Raw genomic sequence first — 26,234 nt, 5'->3', positions numbered from 1 at the left:
GATGGCCTTATTTTCCTTATACGAGAAAATGCTTTGCTTTGTAAACGTTAGAAATAAAGCGGCAAACTACAAAAGTATTTTTCACACGTTAAACAGTTGTACTGTAACAATACTCGCGCGCATATTAAAAATCAAAAATGTAAAAATTTTGAAAATTTAATCGCAATTTTCTCGCAATATTTTTCTCAAACTTCCTTTACGTATGGATATTATGCGATTGTGCGATTGTGCGATTGTGCGATTGTGCGATTGTGCGAATAACAAACGTATAATCGCCATTGCGGGCATTCGTCCATTGTCCATTTCCCTTTTCCTCTCAAGTCGCGTCGCGCGTAGTTCGCGAATGGCAAATTACGTATAGAGGAGCGACGCGATACAACGGTAATACAATACAAGCGGCCTACGGCGATAAGTCACTTTGAGGTTCCGATGGGAAACGGAGCAAGTATTGTCGCGGTATCGTGACATCTCCCGGAGCACATATGCCCTTAGGTGTCGCTTAATTCCCCGAGGTAGCGTTGTCCGCCTGTAATTCGGGCAGGGCATGTATAGCGATTGGTTTAGCCGCGTGCTTTCGTACGATTAACACGTTCCCCATTCTACCGTATGCGCGCCGCACGTACAGAGTAAAGGAGCGGAGGCGCGCAGAAGAGCGCCGTTCAACAGCGCGCGCGTCTCTTGTTACTCCTGTTGTCGTATATAAAGCGAGATCAAATCGCTTCGTCAAATTGCCGGGTTGAAAATCATTTTATCATGTTTATTCGGCGATGCTCGCGTGTCGCGTGCGCCTGTCACTTTCGCGCGAAATTATTTACGACTTGAATTAACATCGTAAAGGCGCATTAATTAGAACGCGCTCGTGACACCGCTCGTGACGCCGCTCGTGTTCCGCGCCGCCGTGACAATATTGCGCGCCGCGTGACACGACCGTATATATAAGTTTAGATCTCGGCGCGCGAGACCTTAGACCCTCTGTTAATTTTCTTGGGGCACACACAGTTAGCCAACCACCTGGGACAAGGAGTATCATTGACTTTGTCGCATATACGGCCAATATCGTTCATATCGCTCTTGCCCGATATTCCAAGGCAAACGTGTGTGCCAAGGCAAAGCGCACGCGTCAACATTGAGACAGTTTGATATTCACGGAATGCAGAACGGAAAGCTAAATCCACAATCTCAGCGAAAATAGTTAAATGCATCCACACTGATTCGTCAGCCTCGAATCGCGCGAATGTGTGAGCAGCAGAAATATCATGACCCACCAGACGTAAAATCAATGAGAAGAGTAGCTGCGCGAAACGCTAACTTTTCAGGGGGACTTATTTGTGTCGACAATAGTTTCTTTCTGACAGCAGAGTCGCAAAAATCCAGGATTATCAAATCCAAACGGGACGTCGAATCAATGCGCGGGCACGAAGCTTTATTATCTTCTTTTTTTTCTTTTTTTTTTTCAACCAATACGATCTTCCGCACGCACGATTCAGTCAGTTTCGAATGAAGGACTCTGCTCTCGATAAGATACTTTTGTCCAATAGCCACAATATTTTACTGATACTGTCGAAATATTCAGTCGTGAGAATCTTATTAGATATATCAATGCACCTATTCAGCATAAATAACGAATTATGTTCATTGTTGAATCACCGATGTATTAACGAATTAAGTCTTTATACAAACCGCGATTCATATTCTTTTCGTCTTACTTCAAAATTTGTGTACTTTGAAAGGACACTGATACAAATAAATGTAATAATGATATGCGAATTTTCAGTTTAAAACGTTTATCAATATTTTCACCTGCTTTCGTTGTTAAGTACATAGCGCGTGAAAGCTTGAGATTTTCGCACCAGTTTAATAGCTCGCAACGTGTTGACCAACTTCCAAATAATTACGTACATTCGAGCACGTTTATTTTTCACGGACAGTTAATGATGGACCGAGCATTTTTTGCAGAGACCAACGATATCAAACAGAAATTAAGCATAAATTACATCGCAGTTACGTTAATATTTGCCTTTCTGTTTTAACTTGTTTAAAACAGAAGCTTGATGAGCTCTTTCCCTTCTGCACATAATATTTTACTTGAGTTTGAAATTATTACATTAAATGTTTGAAAATTTATTGTATTTTACAGCTCTAGCGCTCGAGAGAATTGTCTCTTGAAATGTATAATAAATAACGATACTATTCCATCTCTTTCTTTCAGAGAAATTTCCTCACGCACAATTTTGTAGCCACTAACTCTTGCTCGTAGTTCCGTAAGAGAAATCCTGAACTATTACAGATAACGAAGCTTACACGGTTCCGTGGAGCTTACACGCGTCCATGCTCGCGCGATGAAGGCGAGGCGGCTATAGGTCTGGTTCCCTAAACACGTCGTCGCCCACGCATAGCTACAGAAACAGCCGCATCGCGATAGAGATTCTCGCATATAGGAAACTATAGAACTGGCCCGGGCGCACGGATATACGTACAGCGCACGTTACACATTGTCACTGCTAATGTTTGGTCGAGATTTGCATACGTCTGTCTAGCCTATCCATTGCGTCGTCGCCGTACAACGGTTGTCTCACCTCGTTGTCCGAGGCGAGGGTGTATCCGGCGAGGTGGCGGCAGGCGGCAGGCGGTAGGCGGCAGCGCGGCGACCTTACTCTGGTCTATACTATCAGCTTGCTACTCTACACGCGAGCGTACAAGCGACCTATGCAAGCGCGCGCGTACACCCTCATGATCACCCATTACCTTACTCGAAATAGGCTATCGTGCCAAGATCGTGTGCTTTCCCTACGCTGCTGCAGCTACCTCGCTGCTCACAACCCTGGCGCCTTGTCCCTTACCTAAACTCTGACTGGCACCGCCTCGAGGCCACGAACTTACAAATCTAATCGCGAGGGAACGAAGACACAAAGCGATATTCACAAGTACCTTGTTCCGTGGATACCCCGAAATTAAGCCGTAAGTGTAGCGAGGCTGCCATCCTTCCTGCTACCTGCTGAAGCTACTGGTTAGATCTTCATATTGGAGAAACTGCCTCTATCCTTAACGCTTCATCCTTTACCTACTATCTACGCACTTGATATGCGTTTATGGCTTCAAAAAATTATGCAATTTTTATCTCGCGACATCTCTTTGGATTTAAAATATCAATTAGTAGACTGTTTACATCAGTAATATAATATCCTATTGTCAGATGTTGCAATCATATTTTAGTAATAAGTATAATGAAAGAACACGATTGCAGGACTTGAAGTCTTAATCTGTAAATACGTAGTTATTTTTTTTTAACTGAGATAAAGATAAATAAACATGAATAAAAGGGAGCAATTTTATTTCTAAAAGTCACAAAAGACAGCTTTATCTTTGAAATATATATTTTATATAATTACTATGTAATGAAGTGAAAATATTGAAACGATAGACGTCTATTTATTTATGTCATCGTGATGCGCTTCAGGCGACAAGTACAAACACACGATAATACGATAAGCTGACATACATAAAGTCTGGTTGTGTAATTTTATCAAAATATATACTCATCACGAGCTGTTTCGCTGCAAGAATGTAATCCAAAACGCGGCGGGCTTACGACAAGCGTGTGTCGTGACACGGATAGAATCTACTTGGTGCGCGGATAAGGGAATTGTGTTTACTCGGAGTTTGCATACTAGTTAACGCGTTTGCCACCCACTTTATGCGTAACAGGCTCGTAAACATCTTCAGTCGAGAGGGCCACTCGTTGCACGTCCCTTTGTCCGTGGTTCCGCTATGCGAACCACGCAAGTCTCTCCTTTCACTCCTTCTGTTCTCTCAGATCTCATCTCCTCTGTCTCACCTCACGGCTTTGCGCTATAATGTCTCGAAGCTAGATTGAATTTTTAATTTATTCCCATAACATCCGGGTAAACAAATTGTCACCGGTTCGCCAGTGGCTTATTCAGCGCGGAAAGATATTTTTCTTTCTTACGAGGATCCCTCTATATTTCTTATTAACTATAATCACATCGATATAATGTTTTTCACAAACATTCGTTTCGTATGTTTCTCTCAAGGTACCAAGTTCCAGTCGAACCTGAATGAAATTGGGAAATCGGAACAAAAATCAACTGAACTGGACAGAAAAAGAAATTATAACTGGCCTCCTGATAAAGGTGAGTATTTCATATTAAATTTTAAAACTTATAGAAGAACAATGGAATGGAGAAATATAATAAATAATACATAGTATATACATTCAAAATAGAAAAAAGTGATGTTTTTTTAAATAAACGTATACATTTTTCCGCAAGAAAAAATAAAAAAAACAAGGAAATGTTTTCCTTTCTGGAATAATTCATCACATCAATTACATTTGCGCTTTCCGCAACATATCCGCTTTTTACGTGACACTGATAAAATGGTAATACAATGTCAGAAAAATATTCCGTTAATGCCGTACATTCCGTGCCGTGTAATGCGGCCGATTAAGCGACACATATGCAATAAAATCAGGTACCGGACATGCGTTGAACAACAAGCGCGGCGCGGGCGTGGGCGCGGATGCGGACGTGGCAGTGCGTTACTTGATGAATTTGAGATCCAGCTTTGTGACGCGAAAGCACCCTTCGTCGCGGCAAAGGGATGTACAGGGTAAAGGGAGGAGGCAAAACGCGTACGAGTTATCCCGTGCCGAAGGTGCCGTGCGGCATTTATTCGGGATTTCGCGGCTCCGCCGTGGCATTTGAGCGGTCGCGTCTACCGCATTTCTGAGCGCGGCCAGGTGTATAGCACCTTTCATAATTCCGCCGAGCCTTCGGCATTATCGGATAATTCTTTTCTACCCTCGCATTTTTTCCTCCTTCCACGGTCCGTCTTCACCTCCCCTCCCCCCTCCCTCCCCCGCGCCTCTTCCGTAATTCGATCCCTGTCCCAGCCCTCTTCCACACTTCTGCGCTACCGTCTCTCAATATCTCGCTCGACCGCGGTTACTTTTAAGAGGAATTTGCATAATGGCGTAGTGTGAAAATCCGTTTTCTCCGCGGGGACGATCGCGATAGTCTCGGGGAAGTAAGGTAATTTCGCATAGAAAAAGGCGAGTTGAACCAGTAACGAGGGAAACTGCGTTGCAAGCTGCCACATATAAGAATGCCAGAAATATCGGACCTTCTATAGAAAATTCTGCTGTGAGATTGAGTCAGATAGACGTCAAATTGCTAATAGTATTCGAGTATTCGACGAGACAGCGATACGATAAGAGTTCAATGACCCCGATGTTATTTCGAAAGATTCGACAAACTATACGTCACGTGTCAATTTCTCATTATGCTGAATAAATGTAATTTCGCAATAGACGTATCGTCGATTCTAGAAAGCGCGAAGCGTGTGTTATACATATAGTCCGCACATACGTTAAGTCGTGCACGACACATACATATACACACATATTCATGCGGACACACACATATATGCATTCATATAAAAAAATAGAATACAATCGGACGGCACGGTATGGTTAAAGCGCAACACACAAAAAAAAGAGAAAATCTTAGACAATGAAAGGGATTCGGACACTCATTTCCTGTTGACACAGGATTTATTCAAACACGTCATTCCGACATCGCGGCGTCGATGCCGCAATTGTCCAAATACCAAAATCATAAACAGCTATCATTAAAGAAACATTGGCGTCTCTAATTCTGAGCTCGTGGCAGCCGTCGATCCCAACCGCCCGGCATTTATTTGTCGCGCTTGAAATCCGAAGATTCATATTGTCCAATAGAGACAAGGATCTTAGAAATCAAGACCAATCGGGACACAAGCTCAGAAAGTCGAAAATTATAAATGAGGCAAAAAGCCTTCTCGCTACCAGTCCGCTAAAAACCATGGCAGTGTCCGAATCTTATTACGTTGTCATTCTATAAATCGTGGCTCAGGGCAATCGTTCTATACATTCCCGTAGACGGTTGCTCCTAGGCAAAGTCGCGACTATATGCAAAAATATAACGAGCTCGACTCAGGGTGAACACACCCTTAGGCAAGGTCGAAGCCAACGCGTCCGCGTCGACTCAGGGTAGTACGCTCCAAAGCAACGTCGAACGCCCTACCAAGTGCTAGTACCATGTGAGACGAAAGTCACATACAACAATAATCAATTTTCATATACACTAATAATCACGTCTCAAATATAAGGACAATTATTTCTGTACAATTTGTGAGTAAACAATAAACAGTATTATATAATGCGAAACTACCAGTGTGAATACTAACCCATCCCCATTGGACACAACAGCGTGTAAATCTCGAGATACGACACATACCAACAAGATTGAATCTCTAATCACAAATCTAATGAGACGAGATACAGCAATTTGCAATTCTCACGCTTTTGCGCGCAACAATGAAATATAAATATCAACTATAAATACATAACGCATTTGCTTCTCGTAAAAATGAAGAGAAGGAGAGAAAGGAGGAAAGGGGAGAAAGGGGGAGAGAAGAATGGGGTAGGGCGAGAAATCGCGAATTGAAGGAAGGTAAGATCGCATAAAAGTAGCGAAGCGAAGAATTCTCTCGGGGCAGCACCAGGGACCGGATAAAAGAAAAAGGGAGGAGGAGGGGGGGAAGGGGGTCAGGGAGGCAAGTTACTGTTTGCGAGCCTTTGGATGAGAGTCGAGAAGACTCTAGAAAGGAGAAGAGAAAAGGAAGAAGAGAGTGGGTGATCCAACCGGGCGGCGCGGAGGCGACGGCCCACCGGGTTGTTTCTGATTTGTAATTAGAGATGAGTGAGGCGAGGAAGAAGGCCAGAGAATATATTTCTTTCCAAGCGAGTAATAGCTAACGGTACGATGCAAGCCAACCGGAAGAATAACTGACTTCTCATTTTTTCTCCCCCATTTTTTCTGTCCCTTTTTTTATTTTTTATTTTTTCCCTCTTCTCTTCTTCTCTCTTCTCGTCAGTTCTTATTTCTCCCTACTGTATCTACTTCGCTTGGGCCGTCGACTAATCGGCACTCTCACTCCTTTGCACCCGTCTCCGTTTCCTCGGTATATTCTCCCTCGGAGGGAGAGGGAGAAAGAGAGGGATTCCTCCACAGCAACCTTCCTGCAACGGGTAACGACGGATTCTCATCGTCCCAAGCCCTTGATTGTGCATTGACCTCTCGAGGTTACCGATGGCGAAAAAACCACCCTTTTCTTTCTGTACCGTAGACCGGACGCGAGACCGGACGTCCCGCTTTAGTTTTCTCAAAATACTAGAATCGAGTACGATATATTTGGTATAATATTATATTCTAAAGAATAAATTTTAAATAAAGCGCTAAGCTATTTGAAAAGAATAAAATAATTTATATGGAAATTTATTGATGTAAATGTCGAAATTTGTCCATTTTGTTCTAAAAATGGAGAAAAGATATTAAAATATCTATTAGCAAAATATTGATTCTTACAAATATTAGATGTATTTAAACTCAAAGAGATGTAGACAATTCTCGTTTTGATTGGCGTTTCAATCTTAAACAATGAAATATCTTGTCTAATTTCAGATTCAGCAACGGGCGTGATGACGACCGTGACGCTCCTACTAATTGCTCTGGCCATAACGATAATTCGATAAGTAAGATTCGAAAAAAAAAAGAAAAAAGAAAGCGAACGACGACCTCGTCGTTGATACACCATCGGTGTTGGTTTCCCTAATTAATGGACTCAATTAAAAAAAAAAAATAAAAGAAAAATTAGAATTCAAACAACACGAAAGACAGATACACACATAAAACACGCGCGCACGCATATACATGCATACGATTACACAAAGGTGACACAAAGACTGACTGGTGTAGTTAGTGTTCGTATTAAATGACGGAGAGAGTAATTTACGCGTGCCAAGTTAGTGTAGCGACGACAGTCCACGAGTGGCCAAGAATTAATGGAGCACGAATCCTCATCGATCTCCCCTTCGCCGATCGTGCGTTGCGTGACCTGGAGAATTAGGGGTGACACGCACCGGGAGGTGGAACAACGAGAACGAGAGGAAAGGGTATTAACAAAAGTGCAACGACTATCGCTTTCAGTGTAATATATTGTATAACGCCGTAACAACAGATACCAGTGATCTCGTTTCCGCGAGAGAGTGCGATCAGGAGAACGTGTGTGAGAGTGAGTCTTTACGTTTTTTAACTACATTATACGGAAGTATTTTAATCGCCCTAACTGAATGACATTTTCGGAATATCAAAACGAAATCGTTCGAGCTTAATACTGAATTAAACTTTCACCGAGTCAATTAGTTTTTCAACATTTTTAAACTTGTATCTCCCTCCCGAGATAGTTTTCTTCCCTCGTTCGGACCATCGATGCGTGAGGGCCTCGCCTCAATTTTGTCAATAAAATAATAGAACGTGTCGTTAATCGTGCTTCGAGCAAAGTTCGCCATCGATATCCAAATCAGATTTCATTCATGTACGTAATCATGGCTCGACTGCGTGTATTCCTTAAGCATTTCAGCTATGTCTTTTTTTTCTTTTTTTTTCATTTAAACGCGTAAGTGCGAGAAAAGTGCGTGTATTATCTTCAACATCAATTCCACTTTTTTTTCTCCGCGGCAAACTTCTCCGTTCCGCCAAGTACATTTTAAATTCTCCGATTCTTTCTCCACCTCGTTTCTATTCTTACCTCCTTACGTACGAAATCATGGATCCCATCTGGATACTCGAGATTAAAATGTCAGATTTGGTAGAGGGGAGTTGCTCTCATCTGGAGAGGCAGTCGAAGAAAGAACGGACAACGTGGAGGGAGAAAATGGAAAATTTAGCGGCAGAGAAAGAAACGAGAATATATCGTAACAAATAAGAAATTGAATATTATTAATTGCAAACATTTTCGAAAGAATTCGATATTGCTCCGCTTTTCTAAAAAAAGTTGTAATCTTTTTTTAAAAGACATTATGTACAGGCAGGCGTGCCGGTCTTGTTTAATTATAATTCTAATCACGCCATGCGCGTAATCGTATGTAACCACAAGTGGAAAGTCATTTAAATAGATTTTTTTCTTACTGTACCACAAAAAAAATTATCTCTTTTGCAAGAAAATATAGTTCTTTTTCGCCTGTGAATTAATAATTCTAAATCTTAATTGACCGTTGTAAAATCCATTTTCTCTCGAAATATAGGACGTGCTCAAATTGCACATTTATTTATACAGTTGCAAAGAAAAGTTTTATTATTTACGTTATTTAATGAAACTTGTCTGTGGTATTGTACGAAGAAAGCAATTTATTTTGATGTAAACGCGATTCGCCTTTTCCGCTTCTGACGTCATAATTCCGGACGGTGATTAGAAGCCTTGTGCATATCAGTGAAACGTTTATCTTTTATTACTTCTTATTGCATTGATAAGCAATTTATAGAAACAGAAAAAAAGTACGCGCTGTAAAAAGTAACTTTCCGTACTCAATGCACATTTGCATATTAACACTATGTCGACGTGCATTTCACTCTTAATCAGATCGGCACCAAACATCGTTCAACTGAATATCCACTTAAGAGAATAAGAAACAATTGCAAAGTAAATGATATACTAAATGATTTACTAAAAATAGAAAGTCGAAAGTAGAAACCTTGACACGTCGTTGCATCGCGCGATCGCGATCGATTTGTTTACGTGTTAATTGATCAAATTGGGATTTATTCGTAGGCGGTCGCCGCGAGAGGCCGGTCCGGTCTTGCCGGGTTTTAAGCGGACTTCTAACTACTTAGGAATATCCATTATTCAGCGTACATCTTGTTTAAAGCAACAGGTTCGAGAGAGTCCCTGCACTCGGCGCGCAAAGGAGTTAATGCCCGCCATGGATTAAAGAAGGGAACGGGTCGACTTAGGGATTACGCAGACTTACTCTGATGAGGTCTGTAATCGTATCATTCGCGAGACTAGCGATCTTAAAAGTCATAAGCATTTAACATGAGGGGATCACGCGTCTTTGAAACAGCGCAGCGTTTGCAGTCTGTAGAAATTACTGTGACAAATTCAAATCCCGATTTGATCAAGGTTGCGAACGATTGTTTCTCAACTTGTCGATTAAAACGCATTTATTGCATTTAGTGCATTTACGCACGAACGATTAACCAATATTTTTTTATTAAAAACAAAAACATTTTTATATATACATTATAAACAGTTTCCGTTTGGTAAAAGTAAAATTGTGGAAAAATCTATGAAAAAGCAATTAAACACAATATGTTGCATGCCAATATATGGATTGCACTCGACAATACGTCGATAGTGCTTAAATGAATTTTTAGACCAATACTTGTCATCAAAAGGTACTTGAATGTTTCGAATTTTCTTTAATATAATATTATCATTAACTATATTATTCATTTTTTTTATATAATATTTTATACAATATTGATTTTTTATCCTAGAATGATTCTGTACATATAATCATACAAAGTTTTATTTATAAGGGAGAGAATATAAATGCGAACGCGTCGCAATCTTTTTGCGGACGCAAAGATGATTGAACTCATTTGTTATTCTTATGCAGAGATTTAATTAGTTAATACAAGTGCATTATAGTTAGTAGTTTTGTGTAAAACTCTGAATAAAAATCAGAAGAATCACGTTTTAACATCTTTGTGCGAGTAGTTTCGTCTACTAAAAACTCTCCGGGGCTAAGTAAGAAAGATACGTCATTTTTTTGGGCATGCTTAAAAACTTAAAAGCTATCGCCTGTCGAGAAGCGAGCATTGCCCATAACGCAAGTAGAATCCACATTGCACATGTGTATGTACGTGCGTGTGTATGTGTGTATGCGATTGTATGTGGAACGACAATGATTTCTTGTCTCGTAACATCCGTGCGTAATGCCATTTTCCGTTAGCGTCGTGATAGCGATAGAGTTTATTTTCAATTCCTTAAAATTCCTCAACTTAGATGGCCTAAATTTAAAGATGAAAAACTCGCCATCGAAGACTCACTCACGAATCACACGGAAAAATGAAAAACGATGATTTAATCTCTCAAAGATAAAGAAAAGAAATAGCATTTGAAAATGATATCCAAATTCTTGCTATAATCAAACAAGTTTAATAAAATTCGTCAACGGCTAAGGGAAAATGGTGACGCGAATTATTCGAATTATCGGTCTAACGTTGACGCTCGAACGTTGACTCGTCATTGGCGAACCCTGTAAATAGAAGTACACCAGTGATAAGAAGTGCACGTAGAGTAAGCTTCGCGCAGTCAGCGATGATAGTGTGTACGATGCGCGACGCGCGACGCGCGACGCGCGACGCGTCGCGTACACCGGCATCGTTAATTCGTTTTTCCGTTTCGCCAATTTCCTCTTTTAAGTTCTTCCGCCGCCGTTTCTCGCGCGCGGAGAAACGCGTAAGAAGGGTAAATCTTAGCGAGGAATATTTTGATCGTAGCCTCTAAAGTAAATGCGTCTAATGCGGATTGTGACGTGAGGAAAAAAATAAAAAAATAAAAAATAAAAGAAAAAGAGAAAATCGCCGTCTTAGCGTTGTAAGGGCGTGATGAGACGTATTAAACGCGAAGGTATATATGTATACATAACGCAAATTATAAATATGAAAATACAAATATATAAATATAAATATACGAATTACGGGGGACTATATTGGGTATACATATATAAATATATATATGTTATATAATATATATATTATTATAATATTTATGCTTTGCGACGTTGATTTGAATGTTGTTATTTACAAGAAAACCAAAAGAAACGAGACATTCTTATGAATATGCTCGACATATGTAATAAAAGAAGGGTTACGTAAGAACTCTATGAATATCGCGATTGTCTTCTCATCCAGTGTCTCCTTCCTCGCGTCTTTCTTCCATTTCTAATAGATGCTTTCTTTCCACAAACATACCTATATTGTATACAGCGACATAAGCGACATAAGCAAGAGAGCTCTCATTTTTCAGTTTATCTGTATTGTGCTCCGATAAGAGACAACAAGTGAATGATAGATGATGCATCGAATGGTCGCGATGCGATGGAAAAACAACGAACAATAACACGATATGAGCTTTGCCAGCTTTGTAGCTTTCGGTGGAAGAGCGAAAGGCAGCCGTTGCGAATTGAATTGATTCGTCGATTATTAACAATTGACAATTAATCATTCATTTATGGCAAGTAACAATTTTACTTTCCTATTCTGGTTAAGCAGCCAACTCTGCAAGCAACCACAGGTTGAAACGCAGCGGATTACGGGTAACTCCGCAAACGTTTCATCCCCCGACGCATGATTCTGTTTGCCATGGGTAAGCTAAATAGAGGAGTCGGAGGGTGAAGAGGGACGCATCTAGCACATCCAGCAGCGAGGTGTTGAGGAAAAGGTACCGGGTGCTCGTAACATTCGGGTCGCGTGAATCCGCCAAGTGAGACGCTATCTACCATCGACGGATTAAATCAGACCGACTATGTGTTTATGCGGCAGCCGTAGGGGGAAAGCCGCACGAAAGTTCAACAACGTCAGATACGTCGGCGCGGCGCGGCGCGCGGCGCGGCGCGACGCGGCGGAGCGAAGATAGCGGATACACGTCGCGATGTATAACGGGGAATATCGGAGGACGCGCGGGGAAATGTGTCAACCTTTGCGCAATATTTCGCCCGTTTATTGTCGCGAATGTTGTAACAAGCAGCGACTCGCCGGTCGGCATACTAACCGGAGGATTAATTACGCGTGCAGCCCAAGGCGGCTTGCGGAATCATTTTACGCGTAGCACGCCGTTCCCTCCCCTCCCCTCCCCCCATCCCTGACAAGTTACTATCAGTTTATAAGCCCGTAAGCTCGTTCGGCGGTCGCTAATTAAAACCACGCCATTCCGTCCGCGAGACGAGAATTGGGACGGGACAACGGCAACGACAACGGCGACAAAGTTTAGTGGCGCTTAATCGGCACCGTTCGCGTTCGTTTCGTTCGATCCTTCAACATCCTTTCCTCGCGCCACGTATTACACGTTCTCTTTCTACATCCGTCATTCCACCGTGATTACACGTCATAGATATAGACAGTGTTTGCGGGAGTATTGATTGAAATTCAAACATCCCAACAGTTTTAATATTAACGCGCAAGTTCCTCATATCATTAGCCGAATGTGATTCTTTCAGCAATTATCAACAGTATGTATAGTACGTCTTTACGTTGGACCAAAGAGCTGATAATTATATCACAGCCGTAAGCATTAAAAATTACATAAAAATATATAAAATTAACTGAGATTCAATTTTCGGTGACTAAACTATATCAATAAAAATTGTTATAAAAACGATATTGTTATACACGTAGGTTTTGCAAAATAGACTTATTGTCACACTGATTGTCACAACGAGATAAAGTTACGATAAAGTCTATAAGATATTCAGAGGGCGAGCTTGTCACGGTTGAGAAGGAAAAAGAGAAAAACATTCTGAAATTTTGATGAGTCGAGTTACCGGCAAGTAGGCATTGCAGCGGGAATTATGAATTAAATTCACTCGCGCACTCTCTTTCTCTCATTTTCTCTTTCTTGGATTCTCTTTTACGTTACTTCATAATAGCTACGGTCCACGGCGAGCGGCCGCCTCGCCAGGCATTTTCGTCGGCCATTCATTCGAGCTTCTCTTCCCCTCAACGACCTGCTTCTCTTTCGTTCAGCCACATTGTCAGGGTGTTCTTTTCCCCTCGAGAGAATCGCCGGAAGGTACTCGCCGTATCACGAAATGAATAAGTATGAATTAACCCGACAAATTTTAATTAATTTTACAAGGAAACTTATATCTTGCTATCGGTATATAACCTTAGGTTAAAATTATTGAATTTCTATTAAATATACAGTGATATGTGACAAAGTTTTTTTTTTATAACATCTATATTCACGGCATTAACTAACATACATTGATCGGAAGAATTAGAGATTCAGATAAAGTTAAAAATATGAAAAAGAGAAAAGATTCAATTTTTTAATTATTTCAGCATATTAGCAGAAAAATAAAATTTTTATATATTTTTTATAGGTAAAACTTAGCCTTCTTAATTAATCTTAAAGATGGATGAGCACGGTAGATTTTTCTGATAAAAGCCAACGGATGAAGAAACAGAAGAAGTGAAGGGGCAGAGTGTATAAGACACAAAGTTACTGCATGTCACGTACGATGAAATGATCGATATAATCGTGCTCCCTCAGCGAGGATTCGTTATCTCGATTATAGTAGAGGGAAAGAAAATGTCTTTATCGCGGACGACCAAAAGTTTCATATACTCCGCTATATTTGATATTAGAAGTTAGCGCGCCATTCCATACGGCTAGCCTACATTTATTTTCCGAAGCAACGAACAAGTTATTCCTAATGATGTAGCAATCATTGCTGAGTGAGTAAAAGTGCCCTAATATGGGCTAATCCTCTTCGATATCAGAAAATAACAGACAAGGGACTGCATTATAGCTTAATAACCCTGCTTTAGTATTTAATATTATAGATGTTTAATACAATTTTCATAGAATTATTAATTTAATAAAAAATATTTTGTCTAATATTAATATATCATATTAATAATATTAATAATACACAAATCATTTACAAATCCGAGAGAAACAATGTATATGCGTGCACCAAAAAAAACGATTTTACCAAAGTATAAAAAAATAAGAACAGAGCTTATTTGAAAATAGGTGTTCAACCATATAAATAATTAAATATGATGCTCAAAAACCGAGTGCTAAAATGTTAAAACTTTCTGCAACTTTATCATCACGCTTGAGGTTTTATATAATTAATTTAATGGTCCAATTTAATAGTAATATAATTATTATCAGATCTCTATTTTCAGATGTGGTCTAAATTTTATATTCTTCTAACCAAAAATGTTCTTTCCTTGTACATATTTAAACATTATATAAAACCTCTACAAATTCCTAACATAGAATGACTGGCGTTAAAAAAATGTTTAGGACAGAAACCAATCCATCAAACTTATTTAGGAGTAAAATTGTAATGTAAATTATTTTAAGAACAATTATTAATTTTCTCAATGGCAAAGAATATATTATTACTTGAATTTTTCAAACAATTCTTGTATTATAAAAGATAAAAAATACATACATATAATTATAAACAAATTTTTATCGTAAATTATAGATTGGCTAAAAAGAATATTACAAAATAAATGAATATTCGTTTAAATTATATATAGATATCTCAAAGAAAGTCTATCCGTCGTGTATGAGAAAATTATTAAACGATACAGACCGTTTCATATTTATATTTGAAAATTATTAACGTGATAAAAGAGCAATTTTTTCAACACAAGTCAATCAACAATAATATAATTTGTTTGTTAATTTAGCGAATAACCTTGATATAATTACTAAAATGCCATCCAATGGTTCGTAGCTCTGACTGTAACTACATAACAATGAATATAATGAACGGTGTTAAATAATAGGGGCGTGCCATTAGCTTGATGATTGGCAAATAGCTACGTCACATCAGAACGATTCGAACACGTCGATACATTCAGGGAAGTATTTCAACGGAGGCAATGACGCAAATACGAAATACGCAAATACCGTATCGATACAACTCGAAATATGACAGAAGGCGAGCCGAACGAAAAGCCCCAGTTGTCGGGCGGCACGTATCATGCATATTCGGCACGGAAGCCCCGATAGGATGGATTCTTAGTGCGAGCCGCGTGGAAGTCCGGGAATCTGCAATCCGTTTACGAATTTCGAACGGCAAGGTAATGGCTCGTGCGTAGTCGCGCGGTTAGAAATTACAATTCGAATTCCATTGCCGTAACCGACGACGGAGTGAATAAGAGAAAGAGAGAGAGAGAGAGAAAGAGCCGGACAGGGAGAAGTCGCGGAAAGGGGAGGATACGGATATTGGAGTAAGGCAGAGTACGACGCCAGCAAACGGATAGAGAAGCGGAGAAGTAAACGGGGCTAGCTCGCGCTGGTGGCAGTTGACCCGCGTGCAAGCAGATATAACCGGTTTTCGACCTGTTCGGCAGCATTCTGGAATTGTAATCGCAGTTCCATTCGACCGGGGATGTTCTACGCACGTCGTAGTCACCCCCTCGAACTCCACCTCTGCCCCCGCGGGCGGTTACGATGCGGTCGGATTCCATTTTAATTACTTACCTTCGATCCGTGTCGTCGTACCCTCCGTGTCCCGGCGCCTCGTGGTCGTGTCGCGTCGCCTCGCGTCACCTCGCATTGACGGTGTGATGTGCTCTCTCGTGAAGTATTATTATTACTCTTTAGTTAACGATGTATAATATTTCCAGAATTGATCGACAGTCTTTGACCGTAAGAAAAAAGGGTTGGTATGTTTGTCGGTCGCTGAAAATTGATAATTTTTAAAATTAAATTTCGTAGTAATTATAAAAATGTGTGATGGAATTCTTTCATTTTTTCATTAATTTTGTGCATATACAATTTTTAAAAATTGTAAGCAAATAATATTCCGTCAATGTTTTTACTAAATAAATTTATTAAATAACTTTGATTTTTAGAATAAATAAGTTGTCCAAGACTGTGACGAGTGATCATCTTATGTACAACAAAAAACCAATCTGTATAAATATGTTGTTTGTTTTGCAACTTTGAACATTGATATTTTTGATCCTTAAAACTCTTTTGATCACCTAATGATCACCTTTTTTCGATAAAAATTGTTTTAGAACGTGTCTTGAATAGGATTCGTTAAATAGGATTAACGAAAGGGAAAAATGATATATTTCTCTCTTTTAACAGTAAAAGTATCAAATGACGATATTCATATTAATTTCTAGATGTAAAATTGAAACGTAGAAAATGATGAAAAGCTCGCACGCAGAAACTGTAACGCTAATTGAAGTTATGTACCATACACGTGGTGTACCGCCACGTAAAAGAGTTGATAAGCCGGTGCTTTTTTTAAATTTTCTCAGACTTGACGTTACGCTTGATCTTCATAGTGGATGAAAACCAGCATATTCTCGCGAGTCGGAATGAAAATTGCAGAGCTATGATGCCGAAATAGCCACTATTTGTATACGTGACGTAGATTCCGTCCACGAAGTGAGGAAAATGAGAAAATACTTGAGAAGATACGCCCGCATAGAATCGTGTCCGTATATGCCGGCAAAGAGAGGCGATACCGTAATCAAACTCGCTAAATTTTTAAAAGCCTGTTCTACTTGCACCATTATTCCACTCGGGTATCTCGGAGAGAAGTAAATCTCAACGTGCTAATATTACGCGTGCAAAAATTCGAGCGTCAAGCGATACATGAATGAGGAGGGAGGGGGAGTCCTCCACGTGAATAATAATTTCTCGAAATTTCAAAAAATTTCCTACATTCTTGATAACAAATGATACTATATGTATCATGAGCGATTTATGATTATACAGATAATCACGACGATAAGATTTACAAGTTATTTGCAACGTAAATCTTTCCTAGAATTTAAAGATACATAGCAATTGTTATGATCCTACGTAATGTTATGCACGTGAAAATGTACGAGCGACGTATAATCAAGAGAGTAAGACGCCTCACGATTAAGAACACATTTGGGGAGCAAACCATAAGTATAATCGTTAATCAAATTATTAAAATATGATTCATTACTAAAATATGACATATATAACAACTATATATGTATATTGTAAAGTGGAAATTTCTCAATAATTTCAAGCTATGGACGGAAATCTAATTCATTTTTTATGTAAGACGTGCACGCATACATGATGAACAGACAAAAAAAGTTCATGTATCTTTAAATCTTATGCATTTAAATAGATTTCGTAAAAATTTTATCCAAAATTTTATTTCCTAATTAATTTTTCTTTTCAATAAAATTTAAGAATATCAAAAATAATTGAAAAGGTGTCTGTGACAGAGAATAGAATGTCGTGGATGTTCTTGGAATCAGAAGTTCTTGAAAATTCTGTTGTAATTACAGAGAATTTAAGAAAATACGAATTCTCGGGAACACGATTAAGATAGAATTTATCAGAGATAAAATGGTCTATTTGAGTCTGACTTGAAGCGAGAACAAAGGAGGATTATACACGGGAGAGAGGAGTGCGTGGAAACTAGAAAAAGAAATACAACTATGTGACATATGTGTGTACTACTAATCTACTAATGTAGATACGATATATAATGAATTGATAGCGCATAGTCGTCGAAGAAATCGGTTGTCTCGTTACATGAAAAGTGTAAGAATTCACAATCGTAATTTTCCTCCCATCATCTTAATATCGCCAATTCTCTTCAGAATTTTGAGGTAAAGAAAGTTGAAAAATAACATACAATATATTTTATGTTTTACCATAACAATATCGTTAGTTTTTAATTTTTACACCACAGACAGATTTGTCAAGAATTTTTATTTTATTTGCTGAAAATAATTTTGCAAGATTCTTCATGGATAAACTTTATTTTGCTTTAGTAAATTAAAGTAATAATAAGGATGTCAAAACTTTATCAATTTAAATTTTTATTTTGAATGAAGATCGAGATGACTTTAATAAAGAAAATAAAAATTATCAAGATTTTTGGATTCTTCAGATTATCGGATAAATGGAATAAGCAATTATCTAATGATAAATCAATAGTAGAATTGAATATTTTTTAGGAGACATTTCTGAATTTACTTTTGACTGTTAAAACGTTCTTAAAATAGCGCAAAAATAGAATAATCCAGATTATTACTACCTAAATATTTAATTAAAAATAGTCGACCACATTATCTAGCTGATCTAACATATAAAAAAGAAAATAATACTTATAATTTTTTACAATTATTATTATTTTTTATATTAACATTTTATTTCGAGCACGTGTTCATCCATTTATTCGGTATTCATATTCTTATTCGGGCATTCTCGTAGTTCATCAGTATTAAACTTAGAAGAAAAGTTAGCTACCGTGCGGCCTGAAACTACTTTATACTTTTCCTCATTCGCTTTTAAACTCCTTGCACGATAAGTTCTTCTAATGAGAAGTGATATATTTTAAATTCATTGAATTTAAGTTCGATTCTTTTTACTCTTTCGAACATTATACGCTTAAAAAGTTGTTCGAAGAACTATTACGTTGTAATAGTTACTACTAGTAGTGTGACCTCAATTGTAAATTGTCGCTACTAATAACGTGAACCTAATTTTCTATTGTAACAATTCATATATATATATATATACACATACATACATACATATATATATATATATATATATATATATATTTAAACATTCTTTTCTTTTTCTCCATATGCCGAAACATTTGTGAAGATAATCCAAGATGAGTGACAGATAAAACTTGTGAGTTATTTAATTTAAAAAAATAATTGAGCTTTGCAAATAATTTGTTTCGTTACCATTGAATAAATCTCTTTCCTCTGATTAAATTACTCGAATGCTCAGCTCAACATCAGGATATTTTTCGTTCTATCATAATACGATTCTCCTGGCGACAATAACAATTTTATCACGGACGCTACTATGGGATATTGTAAATATCTTGAAAAATCTAATCATTACAACTGTGTACTTGGATTAATTGATTATCATGAGCTAATTTGATTAAATAATGTGTATTTTCTTATGTAGTATTTTTGTAATATTTACGTAACAATGTAACATATGTATTTACATAAAGTTAGATAATGTACTAATAAGTAGGGCACGTTCTCAATGTTCAAGATATTTTTAATTCCTCGTAATACAATTAAGATGTTTATCTCATATCATAATTCCTTGCTCCATATTTTCTAATGCTAAATATACATCTTTATAGATATCAAATGTAAACACTGTCTCATTACAATTTTATTTGTGAAAATTTACACACATTATACTTTATTATACAGTTCCCCTAAACAATAATTCTATGTAACAAAATAATATTAAAAATTACACGTTAAAAAATCGCTTGCGTGTATTATTATTTATAAAAATTATTTATATAAATTATAAAAATAATTATTAATTATATAAATTACATGTTAATTTAAAATTTTTCGAATTAAATTTTAATTGTAATCTTTGATAATTACAAAAATCTCATAATTACAGCAAAGAACAGAGCAAAATAATCTTTAATATTATAGAGATGTATGTTAGAATGGTGTCATTGACTTTAATCGACGCGGGTGGCTCGTGTATGATTTTAGAGATATATTTATATAAATGTAAAAATTTCATTTCTCTGTGTGCATTTCGTACTATTAAATATTTTTTGCGATAAACCGTGTGAAGAGACATAAACGTTTTATTTAATTGTGTCAGATATCTGAGTTTATTTTGAATTCGTGGTTTATCTCTTGATCATTAGCAATGTTATTAAACATGGGTTTTTAAGCAATTACTAAAAGAATTTTCTTTCCGTCTTTTGTAGAAAGTAATAAAAATCTAAGCTTATAAACAAATTGGATGCCTAAATAAAATTTTAGCGCGCACGTAAAATTTAAACGTGAAAAACACGATGATAAATAATAAATATTTACGCAAAAAGACATGAGTGAGTAAAAGGTGAACCACATTTGTTATGATTTATACATTTCAAAATCACTCAGCGCCACGTCTCAGTTCAAACAAAACCGTACAACGTACAGCAATATCATCTCTTCACAACCAAATATTAAAATGATTGAAAGTAGAAAGTGCCAAAAACAATTTTTATTGTAGACTTGTAATAGAATCGTCGTTGCGGAATATTTGAGTTTCATTCACACGTAGAAGAGTTCTAGAAGAAATATAATAGACTAGAAGTCTAGAAAATGGCGAAATTTCAACGTCTCATAAACATCACGTTAATATTTTATTCCTGTTTAACGACGTCGTGGACTGCAAAGGTTATTCCCTCGGAATCAAAAGTAATTCACGCAGAAGACGATTCAGAATTACTATTAGTCAGCACGGTAATAATGTGAAAAATAACAGTACCTAATAAAACAATGTACATCGGAGTATGTGCAAAACTAACACAATTAAAATTTGGAATTTTTAGGTATTCAGACATGGTGATCGCACAATAGACAGGTCGAGCCGAGAATCTTATCCAAATGATCCATACAACAGCCACAATTTCTATCCGGTTGGCGATGGACAGTTGACTAATGTAAGATTTGATTTTTATACATTTCAGCTATATCAAACTGTTTTGAGCTCTTTATTATTAAGTCTCATGACGTGATTCATTTGCATCGTGTATTTGCGGAAGGAATCTTTAAAGTTTATATTTAGATTGTTCCATTTGCGACACACATTTTTTAAAAGAATTCTCTCAATATCACATTAATTTTTTCGTAGTGAAAGTGTCAACATCGTATGTTTTTTAATTAAATCTTATATTAAAATTACATTCGGACTTCGCTTAAAACTATTTAAAAAGTATTATTTTGTTATTTATTTGAGTTCAGTTTTATAAAAACCCTTTTTTTTCAATTGTTCTAACTCAAAAATTTATAAATGTCTCGACACTGTCGCTAAGAAAAAAATGTTTTGTTTGAAATATAATTCGCGCGAAAAGTGAGATGTTCTGCATATATAAATTAGTATTAATGCATGCGCGTTGCGTCTTCAACTCTTCGTAGTGTATCGTAGCGAATATACGGTCGCGCAGGTAAGTGCGCTCACGACAGCAGAAAGATCGACATTTTTCTCATTTCTTCGTTTTCGCTCGCGTGGAATAAGTACATTGCTCCTTTATTTTCAAATTTGCGTCACCTCCGAGACAAGAAATATTAATAGCACAGTCACAGTTTTTTCTTCCTCTTCTATATCTTTATTAACGCTTTTTAAGGATGGCAAGCAAAGATCATACGAGTTGGGGCTCCTGCTAAGAAATAAATACAACAGTTTTCTCGGAGATGTGTATTACCCACCGTATGTCTACGCACGTTGCACGGAAGTGATTCGAACCAAGATGACCTTACAATTAGTTCTCGCGGCGCTTTACCCACCTATTGACAAACAAAAATGGAACGAAAAACTTTCTTGGCAACCGATAGACTTGATATATACACCAATAATTAATGATGATTTGCTGTTTCCAATTGTGTGCTCTACGTAAGCAAAGCTCATTTCTGCAATTAATTATTATAAATCGATAAGATGCAATAATATTCCGATTATATCTACATTCACAAGAATACTTCGCAACGCAGGTGAATTGATCATTTTTGTTCCTTGCGATTGTGAAATAATAAAATCATCAATACAATTAATATATTTTACAAAAATATCTATTTCATATTATTTTAGATATTTCAACGAGTTTTAAGATTTCGTAGTTTTAGTTATAAAAAATACACTATATTTTAAAGAAATTGTAATAAACATTTCTAATAAATGATCATAATTATTACATAGATTAAATATTTTTTTTATAATTATTTCTCGACAATAATATTAAAAATTTTTTCTTGCGTATGCATTTTTCTTGAACAGATATCGAGAAATTTACAGGGATTATTTAAAAAATCCAAAGGTGAAAGAGAAAATAGAAGAATTTAAGGATTTGATGGCGATCACATCAAAACATACAGGAAAAAGTATCACTAATCTCACAGACCTCGCTCTTTTGTACAATACTTTGTATGCGGAATCAAATATGAACCTGACTTTACCCAACTGGACGCATGACATATTTCCAAAAGGCGCTCTTTCAAATGCAGTTCATTTATTCTTAGAGCTCCTTAGTTATGACCAGTTAAATAATCTCAATGGAGGCATGTTTTTGTTTAAATAAAAAAAATATATATATTTTGTTTATAATTGTAATATGTAATTCTGATTAAATATTGTCACGTATTTAAGAATTAAATTGAATTAATCTAAATACTGAAAAATAATAAATTTTTCTAATAGTACTTTTATATGTATAATATATTTTTATAAAATGTTCATACGATTATTTGCAGGTGTATTATTGAACAGAGTAATTGACGACATGAACAAAGTGATCAATAAAAGTTTACCGGATCGAAAAATTAATCTCTTCTCCGCACACGACATAAATGTGGCTGGATTGCTACACGCTCTAAATATATCCAAATATCATATTCCGGAGTATACAAGTAGCGTTATCATAGAATTACGCAAAAAAGACGAGGAGTATTTTGTTAAAGTAAGTATTATTTCTATTTGCACGAGTAACGTTAGTCACTTGACTAACAAATAAATGATGGATAACACTCGCTTCTTGCAGGTATTACATTACTTGGGTATTCCACCGACAATATTACAAGTTCAAATTCCCGGATGCGAAATATTATGTCCGTACAATAAATTTGTCAAATTAACGGAGTCAATTACTGTATTTAAACAGCCGTGTCATCCAACAAAGCCGAAAAGAGAAACGTCTTTGTCTACCATTTAATGCTACCATTTCATCTGAGAATTAATGGAACACTTTTAAACAAAGCTTCAAAGTTTCCATCAAAATTTCTCGCAAAACTAATTATTCACAATAATGTTTCTTTTACAAAGTATTTCTATTATTCGTCCATTAGAAATGGAATTAAAATCAACCGACATTTATGCCGAATGGAAAGTGAAAAACGTTTAACATTATTATCATCATTAGCAACTTGATTTTATTTATAAGTGAAGTAGTTGATTGGAGCAAAGAACGCGTCACGTCGTCACGTCGTCGCGTTAAAGTAGTGTACTTTAAATTTTACAGTATGGTAAACGGGTAAAGCATTACATACGACAGTACCGTCTCCTATCTGATGTAATAAAATCGGTCCAGTTTTATTACATTTTCCTCATTATATCTGGTATCGTACCGCCGAAAACTAGATGCCCATACGATCGTGGAAAGTTAAGTTCGTTAAGTATGCTCAGAGCCGTGTCTTATCGAAGACACGGAGCTCAGATCCTCCGCCTACCGTGCCGTAGCATAACAATTACCCTATTATTTCGCACACACCATCGCGGCGATTCGTTGGGCCTATACACCGCACATTTCTGTTCCACGATATACTCTCAACTTCCATTAAAGCTAAATCTTTTCGACCGTAAGCAGATATCAACGCTAAAGTTTAATTTGCTCTTCTGCCGCTTACGTCAGGAGCTGATGAACTTTAATTTGATTCTACACACAAGGACTCGAGCTCTTATAATACTACGAGGAAATTATAAGAATATATTATTTTTACATACATTGTGTGTATAGTTGTAGTTATAGAACATATACCCCGCGTATATAAATTATAAAATAAGATTGAAAATATTTTTACAGTTATATTGTATTACCTGTTGTATTCAACATTGTTGTAAATGTAAATCTCATGAATAAAAATGTATTGACCTATATCTCTTCTTCTATCCACACGTACACACACGCAAGTTAAGAAAAGCACTACTATATCATATAAAGAACAATCGTACTGAGAGTTTAGAGAATTTTTGCAAGAGACAGAAACGGTGCCAAACAATCTAGTTTATCGTATACCGAATTAGCCGCCGTGTCCTTTCAATTTTAAAAATCATTGCCGAAACTTGTCGCCGGAAAAGAATGGGAGGTTTCAGCTATTCTAAAGACAAAGTTCGTCTTTCTTTTTCGCTTTTCTTTCGTTCGCCGAGCCATCCTTTTCTGTTACCCCTTTTTCTCCTGTAATCCCACCCTCGCTCCGCCGCCGGGATAAACTCTTGAAATTTCCGAGAGTTGCCCGGATGAGAAGAACCAGTTCCGCACTCCTAATTCTGCGGAATTAAACTCGCGAAATCGTTCTAATTGCGGATACAGAGCATCGGGGCACTTGCATCGAACGACGGAGTTGCGTTGTACTTTTAACGATGTAATACTACAATTGAATTAATCACTATTCAATTTCCATTATACACGGTCGTTAAATTGCATTTATGCTGTACGTCGTGATTATGATCGCGTTAATTTACAACCGATAGAAAATACATAATTTTATCCGTGTATTCTGCACGCGTATATTCTGATACGCCGCCGCGCCGGCAGAAAATATGTATCTAAAATCCTTTTCAATGAATTCTAGTTAATGTTTCAGTTTCCTCACAATTAAACTCTGAATTGCGAATTTGTTGTGTCAAGTAATGAAATTATTAGTTAATTTACAAAGAATTAGTTGCTTTTAATTGCGGAATGATGAGTTTGCGTTGTGCAGATACAAGGAATTTGAGAAAAGGTTAAATAGAGCATTCCTCGAGTTCCCAGACGAGCGCGTGACACAACGGTCGAGAAAATGCAAAATTTGTCGAAAAGACTACCATGCGGAAGTTAGTTTGAAAACGCACGATTTAATTGAACATTCGTAATAATTTGTCTGCACGAGAGGGTGCTAACTGAAACTCCGTGGTTCGCGTTCGCGTTCGCGTTCGCGTTCGCGTTCGCGTGCGATTCGTCGGCGGCGAGGAATTAGCACGAGCTGTCGAGTAGACAATACGGAATTAATTATAATTAACTGCCATTCACAAAAGTTTCCGCGAACAATTTTGTGGTCGCACCATGCCGGTTATAATGAACTCTCTCCTGGCAGCTCCTATCATTTACATACTCTTACATTCAAACTGGGTTTTCGTTTGGCTGCTGCGCTGGTTCGCGACAACCTCAAGAGAAACTTCTTTAAATTATGCCCTTTGGAATATACCTTCGGCATGAGACGTAGAATATAACGTCCGTTGAGAACTTTCAGCTAGCACGAAGAAATATTGTTGCAACATCGTAAAAATGCATACGACTGATTCTTACCTTCGAGCAGCGAGGATTACACATTTTAAGAAAAAAGCTCTTTAAAAAGAAAAAATACACAATTTTTCTAATTTTATTATTACACATTTATAAATGTTAATATTTATTATATCTAGCTATATGTATCGGTTTATTTTAATAAGTTACAAAAGAAAAAAATTTTAGAAAAAAATTAACCCTTGATCAACTTTGAAAATAAGAGAGAGAAAACAAGATTTTTTTTTTTATAAATTGTTAATTTGTTTTATATATTATTTTTATATATACGTCGCCACTTATGTATGAGAACACTAAGCACTTGAAAGAGCTTCGAAATAATTATTAGTTTAGCATTATTAATATTGTTTTAACGTCAATTAGGTAGGTGACTAACACTTTTTACAGTTCGATACCCTCGCACGTGTATCATCTTCATCGCAGGTTTTCTTCATTTCACGAAGTAGCGTTGGCCATGTGGCCCTTGTATTTACGACTTTGTCCTGTATGAAATAATCTTTTCCGTACTGCCCTACCGTGC

At 37.0% G+C, this 26,234-nt stretch overlaps 3 protein-coding genes across 5 annotated transcripts in view; 2 read left to right on the top strand and 1 right to left on the bottom strand.

Moving 5' to 3' along the window:
• The window catches only part of LOC105197888 (neurotrimin), a 168,698-nt gene extending 156,912 nt beyond the window's left edge, over nt 1-11,786 (top strand). Inside the window, exons 10-11 of the mRNA XM_026131552.2 lie at nt 4,053-4,151; nt 7,524-11,786. Of these exons, the coding sequence (XP_025987337.1) occupies nt 4,053-4,151; nt 7,524-7,594 (170 nt within the window). The 3' untranslated portion in view covers nt 7,595-11,786. The remainder of the gene's footprint in view (nt 1-4,052; nt 4,152-7,523) is intronic.
• Nucleotides 1-26,234, bottom strand: part of LOC105197653 (hemicentin-1) — a 245,057-nt gene that overhangs the window by 211,347 nt on the left and 7,476 nt on the right. For 2 of the 3 annotated variants that reach the window (XM_039454418.1, XM_039454417.1), the window contains exon 2: nt 16,138-16,338. The exons of the other annotated variant lie outside the window; for it this stretch is intronic. The gene's annotated coding sequence lies outside the window, so the exon portion shown is untranslated. The remainder of the gene's footprint in view (nt 1-16,137; nt 16,339-26,234) is intronic. 3 annotated transcript variants of the gene reach the window in all.
• On the top strand, nt 17,872-24,457 carry LOC105197655 (venom acid phosphatase Acph-1). The gene is made up of 7 exons (XM_011164128.3): nt 17,872-18,272; nt 20,674-20,906; nt 20,996-21,106; nt 21,791-22,056; nt 22,438-22,718; nt 22,911-23,116; nt 23,198-24,457. Exons 2-7 carry the CDS (start codon nt 20,766-20,768, stop codon nt 23,366-23,368), a joined length of 1,176 nt encoding a protein of 391 aa, XP_011162430.1. The 5' UTR covers nt 17,872-18,272; nt 20,674-20,765; the 3' UTR covers nt 23,369-24,457.

This window comes from Solenopsis invicta, chromosome 10 (genome assembly GCF_016802725.1).
Source record: "Solenopsis invicta isolate M01_SB chromosome 10, UNIL_Sinv_3.0, whole genome shotgun sequence".
NCBI classification, from domain to species: domain Eukaryota; kingdom Metazoa; phylum Arthropoda; class Insecta; order Hymenoptera; family Formicidae; genus Solenopsis; species Solenopsis invicta.
This window is presented reverse-complemented; position numbering and strand designations above follow the sequence as displayed.